Source organism: Crocodylus porosus, unplaced genomic scaffold, assembly GCF_001723895.1.
Source record: "Crocodylus porosus isolate Cpor-Errol unplaced genomic scaffold, CroPor_comp1, whole genome shotgun sequence".
In the NCBI taxonomy this organism is placed as follows: Eukaryota; Metazoa; Chordata; order Crocodylia; family Crocodylidae; genus Crocodylus; species Crocodylus porosus.
In genome coordinates, this window is record NW_017728947.1 from 2646560 (window position 1) to 2660697 (window position 14138).

Genomic DNA, 14138 nt, shown 5'->3' on the forward strand with positions numbered 1-14138 from the left:
GCTATGAAGCTTGCCAGCTTTCAAGGAGATAGGTGCAGGGGTTCTGGGGCCCTGCACCTTTAGCTGCTGACAGGCAAAATTCGTGTCATGGGTGCTTGTGCAACTGTGTCTGTCTTGGGGCAAGGGTGGTAGGGGCGAAACTACTGCAGGCCTGGCTGCTAGGCCCTGCTGTGGCCACAAACCCTTCCAGATGTCAAGAAGGTAGGTGCAGGGGGGTTCTGGAGCCCTGCACCCCTAGCTGCTGACAGGCAAAACTCGTGACGTGGGTGCTTGTGCAACTGCTGCCTGAGGGGACTGAAGATCTCCCATCACTTGCCACCACATACCTGGGGGTAATAATTGACCACAGTATGAACCTGAGCTGGTAGTGCAATGCTGTAGCCAGCAGGGCCAACAATACCCTGGCAGGTAATACACATATTTGACTTACCCAAGTCCTGCATTTAGGCGAATTAATATTAGTGCCCAAGCAGAAAAATACACCCCGAGATGTGCATCATTTGCGTATATATGTGAGATGCACAGACTGAGTCAAATGGAGTTACGTGCAGCTTCGGTTCCCAAGCATGATTCTGGATTCAGGATTCAGTCTCAGTATTGCCATTGTGTTCAAGATGAGTGCTTCTAATACTGATTCTACAGGTGCTTTCACCTCTACAGGGAAAAGGAAAGCTATAACTTTGGAAGAAAAGCTTGAAGTTGTGAAGAGATACGAAAGAGGTGAGAAGACAAAGGAAATTAGGTGTGCTACAGGGTTCAGTGAGTCAACTGTCCATACAATTAGGGAGGATGCAGAGAAAATTAAGGAGCCCTGTAACAGTGCTATACATTTAGCTACTGCCCGTGTTTCATTAACAAGGTCGGCCATCATGGAGAAAATGGAACGCATGTTGACAACATGGATTGAGCATCAGAATCAAGAATATGTGGCACTTTCGACCCAGGTGATTCAAGAAAAACCATGCAGCATTTATGAAGTGTTAAAGTGTGATGATCCTGAAGCCAAGCCATTTAATACAAGTGCTGGATGGCTTGATAGATTTAAAGCATGCCATGGATTTCATAATCTCAAGCTGATGGGTGAAGCAGCAGCTTCTGATAAAAGTTCTGCAGATAAATTTCCTTCAATCCTACAGGCTGCCACTAAGGAGGGAAGCTATGATCCGAGGCAAGTTTTGAACTTGGACAAAACCAGACTCTTCTGGAAACAGATGCTACATTTGGAATTGAGGACTTATTGTGACAGGCAAGATCTGCCTTTCAAAATTCTACTGCTTCTTGATAATGCTCCAGGACACCCCTAAGCCTTGGTGACCTCAATGAGAACATTAAGGTGCTGTTCTTGCCACTGAAAACAACATTGCTCATCTAGCCCGAGGATTCAGGTGTTATTCCAGTTTTCAAAACTTATCATCTACAGAAGACCTTCAAGAAGCTTATCAATAAGACAGAGTCAAAAGAAAAGGCAAATGTCAAAGAATTTTGAAAGGCATTTAACATCAAGATGGCCATAGACATCACTGGAGACCCCTAGAATGATGTTACACAGCTGTGCCTTAATGGTGTCTGGAAAAACATCTGCCCTGCTGTTATGAATGATCTCTGAGGCTTTGCCACTGATGAATTTATCAGTGATACAAGGCATGAGATCACTGAGATGGATAAGAGGGTGGACTTTGAGCAGGTCGACAAGGAAAATGTGGCTGAGCTGCTCAATTCCCATAGGAAGGAACTCTCAAACAAGGATCTTCTTGAGCTGGATAAGGAGAGCCATGAAGAGGAAGAGCCCATGGAAGAAAATGAAAGGCCATCCCCCCGAGTTCTCACGACGAAAGGCATGGCTGATGCATTCAAACTTTTGGATGGTTACCTAGCCTTCTCTGTCAAAAATAACCCCAATCATGAAAGAAGTGCTAAGGTTGCCAGGCTGATGAAGGAACCCAATGCCTGATACATGGAGCTTTACAGGGAGAAGTAGCGCTGCTTTGCGCAGTCTTCCTTGGACAAGTTCTTCAGGAAGCGTTACAGCACTATATCAACTCAATCAACTGACTCTCAGCCCTCCACTTCTGGGGGATAGCCAGCCACTTCTGGGGGAGAGATATCACCACCATCTTTTGATGTGTTCGACCTGGATGAAGACTTGGCTCCCCATTGATGGATGGATTGAAGATTGTTGCATGTCCATTTTTGTTTTTTTTATTATTTTACTTATAATGTAAATGAATAAATAGGTTTACAATACGTTTTTGTAACATAATAAATAAAGTATTGGTTGAAAAATGTTGTATTTGGTGCCTTTGGTCTCATAAATGTGAGGTCCAAGGAACGCAGCCCCTTACTTTTCTATTATTTCCTATGGGAAAATTCACCCCAAGTTGTGTTAACTGGTGATATGCAAGGTTTCTCAGGAACACAATATATGCATAAGTCAGGGTTCTACTGTATCCCATTCTTAGGTGTTTAATTTTCCCTAGCATTGTATAGAGAATTCCAAAAAATGGCAATGAACTCAAAGTTAGGCACTGTAGTGTTCAGTGGGTGCATCTACAAGAGATGTTTAGTGTACAGTAGCCGAATTAGCTGTGATGTAAATGTCATGCATTTACATGTGCACCCCTATTAAGCTGGAGTAAACTAATTTACTCTGCAACAAGATAGTACTTGTAAATACAAGTAAATACTGTAAATGCAAGTACTATCTTGCTGCAGAGTTTTTACTCATATAGATGCCTCCCCAGCTGTTTGGGGCACAAGGGTGCTTCACTGTGTAGGCTGCCTGCTGGCTAGCCCCATGCTGTGACACCCTCATACCCCAGCCAGCCCCTTTGCAGCACGTTGGATCAGAGGGGAGCAGCCCTGGGCTGGCAGGCTAACCCTTGGGCCCCTTGCCAGCTGAGGCTCCTCAGACCTAGCTCAACATGTTGCAATCCCAGGCACATGTGTAAACGGGTGCAGAGGAGCACTACAGTCTGGTGCAATAAGCACCAGAGTTTATTGCAGTGCATTAATGTGCATGTGTACACATGCCTAGTGTTGCAAAAGATAAGTCCATTTTTAGATCTAGTCTTTGGTCATTATTCCTTTTATGTTGTTCTTTACAAATGTGCAGTTATGCTGGTGAATGGGATATTTGGTTCTCATGATAGATATGGGAGAGCTCTGTTGTCCTTGTACTTTTATTTCTCTTGATACTTTTGCTTAGTTTTAAAATGTATAAAAATAACCCCAGGGGCAAAGTTTCAAATGTACAAATGATTTGGGATGCCCAACTTCAAATACCTTGAAGAAGCCTACTTTGTATGAAGCGGGGAATATCAGGCCTCTGCAAACTTGGGCACCCAGCAACAAAAGTACTTAAAAACAACAGTTGTGTCTGAAAATCTCGGTCTCTAGATTCCTGTGGTATAAACAAATATAATATGACATATGTACAACTATCAGTGTCAGCTGAAAGCAACAGCTTCCCCAATTTCAAAAATAATTTGGACTTCAATCTGCCCTTCCAAGAAAACATTTGGAACAAACCTTGAGAGTTTAAAAAAAATAAAACTTCTAGTTATATCTGAGCAAGAAACAGTGCTGAGCAAGAATTGGGAGTTTCCATTCCACAGTATATTCTTGTCTCAAAAATCTCTCAAAATACTGCAGTTAATTCACAAAATGAAAAGATTCCTAGTGATGTTTTTGGGACTGTTTAAAACATTCTCTTTCTGGGTTTTGAACTGAATTGAAAATGCTGTTTCATCTTAGTCAACCATAAAACTGAAGTTGTCTCAGATTTGTCAGTGCTTCATGAGACTCACAGTTCACCTGCCTCATGCCCTGAGGATTTTTCCCCAGGAATTGGGATCCCTGACTGGAATAAATCTCTCCCATAAGGAATTTCAGTTTCTTGACTCCCTAGTTGACTTGGAAAGCTCTTTCAGGAGAAGGGGAGAGGGAGGAGATCCCATTATAACATAAGGCTGCCTATACACATGCTTAGAGGTGAGGGTGTTTTAATTAGAGTGGTTCCCAAACAGCCACTCTAAAACAGCTCTCGGTCACATGTATTAAGCCCCTGCACATTTCAAAATGGCTGTGGAACACTTTAAAGCTCATTCAGTCAGGTTTAGATAAAGTGCCCCCTCAGCCATTTTGAAAGGCATGGAGGCTTAAAACATGTGATGGTGAGGCAACGCTGGAGCGTTTTAATTAGCACGTGGAGCAGACTCGATTAATTGAGTCTGCTCTGACATGTTCTAATTAGAATGTGAATAAACACGTCTATAGGCACTCTAATAGCCAAGGAACCAGCTCGCTGGAGAGAACAGGGGCAAGAAGTTCCCATGAAGCACTATAGAGCTTTAGCCACATGCAATTGAATGTCTAACTGATCCCAACCCCAGGGCTGAGGCGAGTCCCTAGGAAGGGGTGCAGGCAATAAAACCTGGAATTTATTGCCATTTGAACATGCCCCCTGGAGTGCAGCACATTGAGCCAGATTGAAGAAGCCTGAGCCCCAGCTGGCAGGAGACCCAGGGGGTTAGCCTGCCAGCACAGGGCTTCTCTCCCCAGCTCACTGTCCTGCAGAAGGGCTGGCTGGGGCACAAGGATGTTCAGTGCAGGGCTAGCTGGCAGGTAGCCCCTGCACTGAAACACCCTCATGTCCCAGCCAGCCAAGGCAATGTTATATGTGCACTGCTGCAGAGTAAATTAGCTTACTCCAGTCTAAAAGGGGCACACACATAGAAGCCAAGAGGTTTACTGTGAGGCTAATTAATCTACTGTAATGTCTTGTGTAGAGATGTCCACTGTGTAGCAGAAGGTGAAAACCCATGCTTTGCTTTAACAAAACTAAGCTGCAGTTAGCTATGCAAACTGCATTCTTTTCTGGAGCCTAAAGTAATTCATTCTAGCTGGAAAAGCAATGTAAGTGTAAGTGGTATCAGCATAGTGATGATACCACAGTTTCCTAATACCGTAATCTTGCTTTATACTATTTTATGAGAGGTAAGGATTTTATTTGTAATATCTTTTATTGGACCAACTGTATAGTTGAGAGACCTGCTGGACAAGCTTCTGGCAGTAAGTGCCTTCCTCAGATCTAAGGAAGAGGCAGTTTTTCCTTTGTTATCTTACTAGGTCAGATTCTAAACACAGCTAAACTGAAATCATTGACCCATTGCGAGGTTGGAGTATGGGTATTTCATTTAGCTGACCATTTGGCTCATACTGAACATGCTAATGTTCAAAATCCTTTTGTAGGGTTTAGTATAAGCAAGAGGGCATGTTGGACAAAATGCTTGTCTTGCTAAAGAATGGATTATCAATAAACAGAGACCAAACCTATTTTTTTCCTGAATAAATGTACACCTTTTGGGGACCAGTTTGATTTTCATTAATTATTACCTCTGATGTGAGAATTTTATCTGAGCTCTGGAATATGTCTTGATTTTTCTTTCGTTTTCCTTGTCTAGGATTCCCCTGCCCTACAATGTGAAGAACATTTTGTTTGAAGACACCTGCGCTTACTTCCAAGTCACATCCAAGCTGGGCCTGACTCTCAAGTGGAACTGGGCTGACACTCTCTTAGTATGAAGATCCAGTTAGTTGGTTTTCTTTTAGTGAATCTTAGTGTCCCTGATAGATGCTATCTTGACAGCCCTTGAACCAGTTGTTCTGTAGTTATCTGCTCCTGAGTACAACACAGTCAGTGCCCAATGCTAGTTTTCCCCACGTTATCCCGTTCAAGTGCCTCAGACCTGTATATGAGGGAATTGTACAGGGCTAGGGGTGAAACAGTAGTTTTGTCTCAATAGTCCATTCAATCCTTGGTGTCTTTTCTTATGGGACTGCAAACAAATTCAGGGGAGTTTTATTTTACCTTTCCACCTTGAATATGCATATCACTATAATATTGTATTGCCAGTTTTGTTGTGTAAATAGTTCCTCTAGGATCATGACTAAGAATACCATATTTTCTTGCATACCACATGCCCCCAAATAAGATATACACTTGGTTTTTGGTAATGCAGAATAAAGGAAAAAATTATGTTTCCAGAGTTCTGGCCACATGCAGCAGAGATAGATATAGCTTAATCTGCAGCTGACTTATCTTCCCTTTCCTTGTGAGACAAAACCAACATTTTTAACCCTCTTGGCTACTTTTAATTAGCAGCAGCTCTTGATTGCTCAGCCAAAAGTCACAGCCAACTGCAGCTACTGTGAAAAGATTAAAACTAGCTGCTGCTGAAAACTAGAATTCATCCCTTTTCCCACGATATCAGCTCAGGGAGAGAATAGGAAAAGAAGCAGCAGCCATTTTACAATGTTTCCATGGTTCTATTCCAGACAGAAGATCAGTTTTCCTTGTTAAAACATGCACCCAAATTTTGAAGGGCTAATGGTTTTGAGCAGAAGATTTGTGTGGTATGTGAGTAAATATGATATTTCACATAGCCCCCCTTTGCATGTGCGGGTAAAGACATGTCTGTATCTAATGCATGACCCACATGATTGTGACTCCTGCCATGACACACACACATGGCAGGGAGCATGATTCTGGGTACATGCATAGCTTCAATTGCACCTTATTACCAGTGCATGCAATAAGGCGTATCAGTAAGGAGCAGGGTCCCACGACTGGGAGCTCCTTTTGCTGATGGGAGTCTCAGCTGTGGGGACCACGTGCAGCCATGACGGAGAGCCATCTCAGGTGTGGGACTCTCAGCCCCACAGCTGTGGAGCGCTGCTGCAGCCTCCCAGCCATGGGGGTGCATGGAATGCCCCACAGCTGGGAAATCACAGCCGCTATGATCTCCCAGACATTGCCTGGAACAACCCCACACACCTGCAGCTGGGAGACTACATTGGCTGTGATCTCCCAGTCCTAGGGGTGTATTATTCTCCCCAGAGTCTGGGAGACTGCAGCAGCTGTTGTCTCCCAGCTGCAGGACTACATGCATGTGCAAATTAAAGCTAATAGAAACCAGCTATAAAGTTATTAAACATTGGTGAGCAACAACTTCATAAGTGGTTGAACTTTTTGAAGGCATGCTAGTTAATTTGCATGTGTAGCCAATCTACATGTATTGTTCAATTAACAAGTACTTATTAATTGCACAATAACAAGGTGATTATGCAATAGATATAACATGTTGGGGGGGGTCATAGGTAAATACATTAAAGTATTTTATTGCATGTATCATGGTTCTCAGAGAGAGGGAGAGAGTATAGAGAACAGAGAAAAAAACCCTCCAAAGATTGAGAAATTAATCACCTCTGATATCCAGAATCCAGATATCCAGATTCTTCATATTTAAAAAGAATATCAGATTCTGGTTTAGTTACCTGTTGCTTGTCTCCACTGGTAACTCCTGGAAATGTTATGAAATTTTCTCAGGTGTTGGTGGAGAGGATAAGCCAGGTATGTGTCAAATTAATGTAGCCAGAATCTGATACCTCCAGGGACTGCTGACTGGCAAACACTTCCAACTGCCTATCAAGAGTAGGGCTATAGTGTCTTGACCTAGGCAGGAGGCAGAAGCGCACATTAAGATAGCTATATTATTGGTCCAGCTGTGCGTTGTGTTTGTAATTGGCTGCTAAACCAGTTGGAATAATGAGTTAGAGGAGTACTGCCCTCCTTAAATTGGGCCATTCTGCTAAGAAATACCATTGCACATTTATTACTAAACAGAGAAATATCACAAAGCACCGAACATGTAATTTATTTTAAAATTGTATTCTATTAATTTATTTGTTGAAGTTTACATGCATATTTTTCATCTGACACTTTTTTCCCCTTTCTATTGAGGATCATCTTTCCTTCCTCACTGCATATACTTGAGTTCATCAGGACAGTGGTAATGGTAGAAGTCTGGATAAAGTACTCCCAATTATTTTCTTGGCATTTTAGTCTTACTTCAGCAGGTGTCTCATTAATCCTTTTTGTGCTCTGCATTTGGCAGGAGTTGTTCCTTTTTTTAATTCAGCTATAGAAATGCAGAGTCAGTACCACAGCCTTTAGGTAATTTACACTGGGGTAAATCTCTACTCAAAATAATGCAAAGATACCTGTAGAAAATTCCAAGCCAGTTATTGTTTTTAGATGAATTGTGTGAAATCAGAACTAATGCCACAGGAAATTATGTTCACAATAGAAGCCAAAGAACATTTTTGTTCTTTTCCATACTGAATCAGTGAGTATCAGAAGTTACTGAGGGTAGGAAGCACTTTAACTTGTGATCTTCCTGTTTGTTCTCTTTCTTAGCTGGACTTAGAAGATACTTACAAGGGGAAAGTATGTGGTCTGTGTGGGAATTTTGATGGCGATGGGAAGAACGATCTGTTTTTGAAGGGTAGGAACTGCACGTTATCTGTATTCTATATACTAGAGCTATGTGAAATCTGAATCAAAACCTGAATACCATTTTCGCTTGATTTGCAGATTTCAGGTTTGCTGAAAGACACTCTAAAGTCCATACACATTTGCTAACCACAGTGTGTGCTTTGAGCAAACCAGAGTTAACAAATGATACTCAAGAATTTGGAAGCCTGAAATAGCATCTTTCAAACTTCAGTGAACAAGTGTTAATGGTACAGATCTTATATCGTGGTGCTGCTTAACTTCCTTTGAAATTTACCTCTCCTAGATGTATGTTGTTCTTTGGACATCTTTACATTTTCACCCGCTTATACTAAGATAATGACTATGATTTTGCATTTGTGCATTGTGAAGACATTAATATTGATTTATATCAGCTCCATTGAGCTGAAGTTTCTTACAGAGAACCTGGTTCCATCTCAACTGGCTGCCTCAGATATTTCTTCGAACTTGAAATAGATTAAGACAATATATAGCTTTGGCCTCTACTCCAGTACATGAAAATAAAGGGCAGCTTGTACCCCAGCATACATCCTGAAAAAGCTGTAGCTGAGGGAGTATTTTCATACAAGATGCCCTGGGTCTGGACTTTTCCAAAAGTCAATATTACCTGCTCAGGCATTCAATAATCATGAGTCAGGATTCAAGGAATCAAGAGGGAAAAAAATCCCCCCATAAAAATCATAATAGATTTGGGGTTTGTTTTATTTCTTTTTAGTTTTAAGCATTTACAAGGTGTCCTGATCAATTTTTCTAGCTTTCCTTCACAGCAATCACAATGAGAAACAAAACCTGTTTTGAAAAATTTCTGATGGAGCAATTTTCTGTCAGTAAACACTGACTTCACAAAACTAAAGTGTAATTCATATTAGGGACCTGACTCCTTAGATAGTTGGCTACCAGATTCCAGAAGCAGTAGCTCCCTGGCACCCCAGGCCACCATGTTGTCTGATCCTCACACTACCCATGGAGCAAGGAAGTTGGCAATCTGGCTGCCTTCCTAATAGGGGACAAGGCAGCCCAGTAAAATGGGCTGCCTGTCATGCTTTGGAGCTGGCGAGTCCAACAATTCAGTCTTGTTTCTACAAAAATGGAAATGTTCGCCCCTAAACATTCTGTGAAAAAATGAGATTTCCCCTCTTCTGCTTAGAGCAAAAAAAAAAAAACAAGCCTGTTTTTTTATTTTTGCAGGAGAAGTATCCTATTCCTGCATAGTGCTATCAAAATCTCTGTTTTTAAAATGGCAGTAGTTATGTTCATCAAATCATATGACTCCAGGAGCCAGGCTATAAAGAAATAATTTAATACCACAAATTCATAATGAAATTATGAGAGCTGGTATCACTGAGGTCTCTGCCAGAGTTTTCCCTTTGCCATATCTGTGATGGAAACAAGCACAAATTACTACAAAGGGAGTTATGATTAACCTAAATTTCATGACTTGCAATTATTCCAGGGGCAATCAAATGGTTAAGAAGTCCCTTCATGTATTTTATTTGTAGGCCATGTTATATAAGTCCTGAAGTAAGTTAGGGGATTGAATAGTATTGAAGAGAAGAGACAGTCAGAAATTTTTCTGTGAAACATTTCTTCAATGTAAAATGTTAACAAGTCAAAAAAATCCTTTGAATGCACCAGTTTCAAGAAATACTTTTTCTTGAAAAATTCTGAAGTCCTGGATGAAATTTCTGGGGAAGTTATTTCAAAACTTTACACATTACATCAGGGAGGCACTTCAACCTATATATATAGCTTTTTAATACCAGAGACTTCTGATTGAGAGATTAAAGGTCCTTCTATTTCTTTTGGGTTTTTGTTTGTTTTCCAAAGTGCTCAGTGGCTCCCAATAAATGCATTTCAAAAGCAAAGCGGGAATTCTATTAATGTGTAACCTGCGGTGGTACAGATTTTTTGCTTGTATTAAATAATTTTGGTAAAGAAAATATTGCTCTAAAATAGGGATGTCAAATTTCTCTGGCCCCATGGGCTGGATGAACAGCAGGGGGCTGGTCCATGGGCTGGATCAGGCCCAGGGACCACCACCCTCTCTGTCTTCCCTTGCATGCTGGCTCCATCTTGCGCTACACCTATTCTGGCTGCTCCATGATCTATGCCACATTTGGCAATCTCTTCAGCCGGGGCAGGCGGTGTGGATTCCAGAGTGACTGGAATGGGTGCCATAAGCAGCATGCATCTTGGGCCCTGCCCATGGGGTTGGTTCGGCATGTGCTGCGAACAGCACATGGATGAACTCAGACCCAATGGCAACACCCAGGGTTGGATAACAGAGCTCCATGGGGTAGATCTGGCCCATGGGCTGTAACTTTGACACTGCTGCTCTAAAACACAATGTTTTAACTTGTCCTCACAACAGACAAATGAAACAAAAGATTCAGCCTGGATCTGATTGGTATTCAGAAGGCTCTTGTGTATTTTATAGGTTACAAAATACATCCACGGCAGTTTGGAAACCTTCACAAAGTAGAAGAGCCAACAGAAATGTGTCCTGATGTAGCTGAAGATGAAGAAATAGATCAGTCTGACCAAAAACACCAGTGTCGTCAGTATGTAAGTGTGCCAGCCAGTGCTTCGGGAAATATAAACCTTTCTAAATTACAGTGATGTGAATCATGAGGTTATGTTGGGGCAAATCTGTAACCAACATAAAAAGAATTAAAATTGTTCCAGAATCCAGCCATGAATCTCAACTCAAAGAAAACCTAGACCTGCTGTTACAGTGATGCACAGCAGAAAAATGCATTCCAGTGAATAGAAGACTCCACTCAAAAAAAGAGTAGCAGATGCTAACATCAAATGCACCAAAGGCCATTTCTGTGACCTTTTTTTGAACCCAGAACCAATCTTGATAGCTTCCTGAAACTCACTGAAGTTTGAGGATCAGGAGAAAAATGATATTCAGATTATTTCTTTTCCTTTCTTTACAGAAAAAAAAGTGTACAAAAATCATGTCCAGTTTTGGGAACTGTCACAAAAAGGTTGCTTTTAACGACTACGTAGCAACCTGCGCTGAAGATATGTGCACCTGTACAAGGGAAGCTTCTGATTCTGGATCTGATTCTGATTTGAGTTTCAGATGTATATGCAGCACTCTTAATCAATATTCTCATGACTGTGTCCTCAAGGGGGGAAATCCTGAGAAATGGAGAACCAAAGAGCTTTGCTGTAAGTAATCATGAAGTTTGATGTTTTTCAACCAACTGGATTGGTACCAAAGAATAAGTTATATACCCTGAGCAGAATTTATAAGAGCAGGTAACAGCAGTGATTGTTTTAAATATATTGTATAAAAGCTTTGGGGGTGGGGGTGGTGGTAGGGGTAGGGGGAGAATTGTCTGAAATTACATGTCTTTTTATAAAATTCTCTATTTAGAATGACTTGTTTACCGGTTAAATTAGTGAAGCATAAAGATAAAAAATGCAGTTCTTTACTTAAAGCCTTTGAATATGCCTCATTGACCTCAGAGAGTATGGGAGGATATTTACTATACTAGTTGAGCATAGTAAGTAAATTGATATAACACCTTACCATTTATGCCTGCTTCATCTCGGTTTGCAGACAAAGAGTGTCCAAACAACATGAAACATATGGAATGTGGAGATCCCTGTGCTGACACTTGTGCAGACCCAGAGAGGAGCAAGATTTGTAAAGCCCCATGTACAGATGGTTGCTTCTGTCCTGCTGGTAAAGTAACATTCTTTTTATAATAAGCAGTACTGAACAGGAGGACAACAAGAGAAGATTTCACATAAAGGAAATGTTTTTCCTGCTCAGTAAAATTTACAAGTATTTAAATAAAACCACAGAGAGCTTTACATTCCTAAATGTATTAAAAACTGGCATGTAGATAGTACATTCACCCTACAAGAAATCTAGATAGTCCAAGGCAATCAAGGGAAGTCCAGTCTACCATTATTACAGCACTACATAGGAATGAACAGTTTCTTATGGTCTACAAACTGGTTGGAAAAACATCTCTCTCTTCTTGGTGAAGCTAGATCTGTGTGCTGTAAATCAGGGGTGTCAAAGATATGGCCTGTAGGTTGGATCTAGCCCACACAGCCATATCATCCTGCCCCCAGTGCAGCTCACAGATCTCAGTGACCCACAGGCAGCATGTGGGAGGCACCTGATGACTCTGTGCACCACACATGATGTTTGCTCCAGCTCACATCCAGGTGCTGCAGAGCAGCGGCCAACTGCAACATAGCCCTGGAGTATTTGTGTGCCACCTGACAGCTGTTTTGCAGCCATGCAGAACAGCCGTGTTCCAGTGGATCTGAGGCTGTGCCCCACAGCCCTGGGGCAGCAGCTCCAAGGCCATGTAGCACAGCCCAGCAGAAGCTGCCATGTACAATATAGCCCCAGAGTAGCTGGCCTAGGAGTGGGGCCAGGGCCCAGAGGTGGGGGCCAAAGACTGGGAGTCATACTAGAGACTGAGAGGACCAAGGGGTCCATAGCATTAAAGGGACAAGGACTGGGGTCGGGAGCTCATAGCCCAGGAAGGGTGTATAACAGCAGGAGGTATGGGCGTAGTGTAAGAGGCAGTCAGTCATGTAATTAGCCCTTAAGGCAATGAGCATCGACACCTGTATTCATGAGAAGAGATCTGACTTGGGAAACCCTGGGGCAGTCTCCCTTTTCTGAAAGTAGTATTTCATCAAGGCATGGCAGGTGAGGAAAAGGGGAAAGTGACCAAAGAGAGATAGACCAAACAAGGGCTGAGGGAGCTCCAGGGGCATCAAGGCCATGGCTGGAATTAAACCCTGGGACAGAGCCATACTATTCTTGATATGCTGCTTACAAACAACTAAGAATTGGTGGCAAATGTAGAAGTGGATGGCAATTTGTGCAGCAGCAACCATGAGATGACTGAGTTCAGGGTCCTGAGGAAAAAAAGGAAGGACAGCAGCAGAGTAAGGACCCTGGAGTTCAGAAAATCAGACTCTGATTCACTCAGGGAACTGATGGACAGGATCCTGTGGGAGGCCAGTCTAAGATGGAAAGAAGTCCAGGATGTTGGGTGTAATTTAAAGAAGTCTTACTGAGAGCACAGGAATGAACCATCCTGACGCGTAGGAAGAAAAGCAACTATAGGAGAAGAACAGTTTAGCTTAGCAGGGAACTTTTCAATGAACTAAAACGTAAAAAGGAAACTTATAAAAACTTGGACAAACTACACAGGGTGAGTATACTACACCTGGAAGCACAGTTTGAGGAGGAGGTGAGCATCCAACATCAGCAAAAGAACAGGTTAGGAACTATATAGAAAAGCTGGATGTGTACAAGTTCATGGGGCTGGATGGGATACCCCTGAGGGTGCTGAGGGAGTTGGCTAATGTGATTGCAGAGTCTCTGGCCATCTTCTTTGAAAACTCATGGCATTTCTAAGCACTTGGAGGAGAAGAAGATGATTAAGAACATTCAGCATGGATCATTGTCTATGATGGATGACTGGCTCTGTGGATGTGGGGAAAGCAGTGGATATTATATACCTTGATTTTTCAGCAAGGCTGTTGATGTGGTCTCCCACAACATTTTCATAAGCAAGCTATGAAAGTATGGGTTTGGATGAATGGAGTTACATGAATGGACTGTAAGGTAGATAGAAAACTTACAGTTTCATAGTTTTATAGTTAGTAGTGTCGGAAAGGACCTGAGCAGATCATCAAGTCCACCCCCTGCCATGGCAGGAAAGAGTACTGGGGTCAAACGACCCCAGCAAGGTGTTCATCTCGCCTCCTCTTA

At 42.1% G+C, this 14138-nt stretch overlaps 1 protein-coding gene across 1 annotated transcript in view; it reads left to right on the forward strand.

Annotated features, from left to right (window-relative positions):
- Positions 1 to 14138, forward strand: part of LOC109320743 (mucin-5B-like) — an 86696-nt gene that overhangs the window by 4039 nt on the left and 68519 nt on the right. Inside the window, exons 3-7 of the mRNA XM_019551001.1 lie at positions 5463 to 5577; positions 8258 to 8345; positions 10812 to 10939; positions 11317 to 11554; positions 11949 to 12074. Of these exons, the coding sequence (XP_019406546.1) occupies positions 5463 to 5577; positions 8258 to 8345; positions 10812 to 10939; positions 11317 to 11554; positions 11949 to 12074 (695 nt within the window). The remainder of the gene's footprint in view (positions 1 to 5462; positions 5578 to 8257; positions 8346 to 10811; positions 10940 to 11316; positions 11555 to 11948; positions 12075 to 14138) is intronic.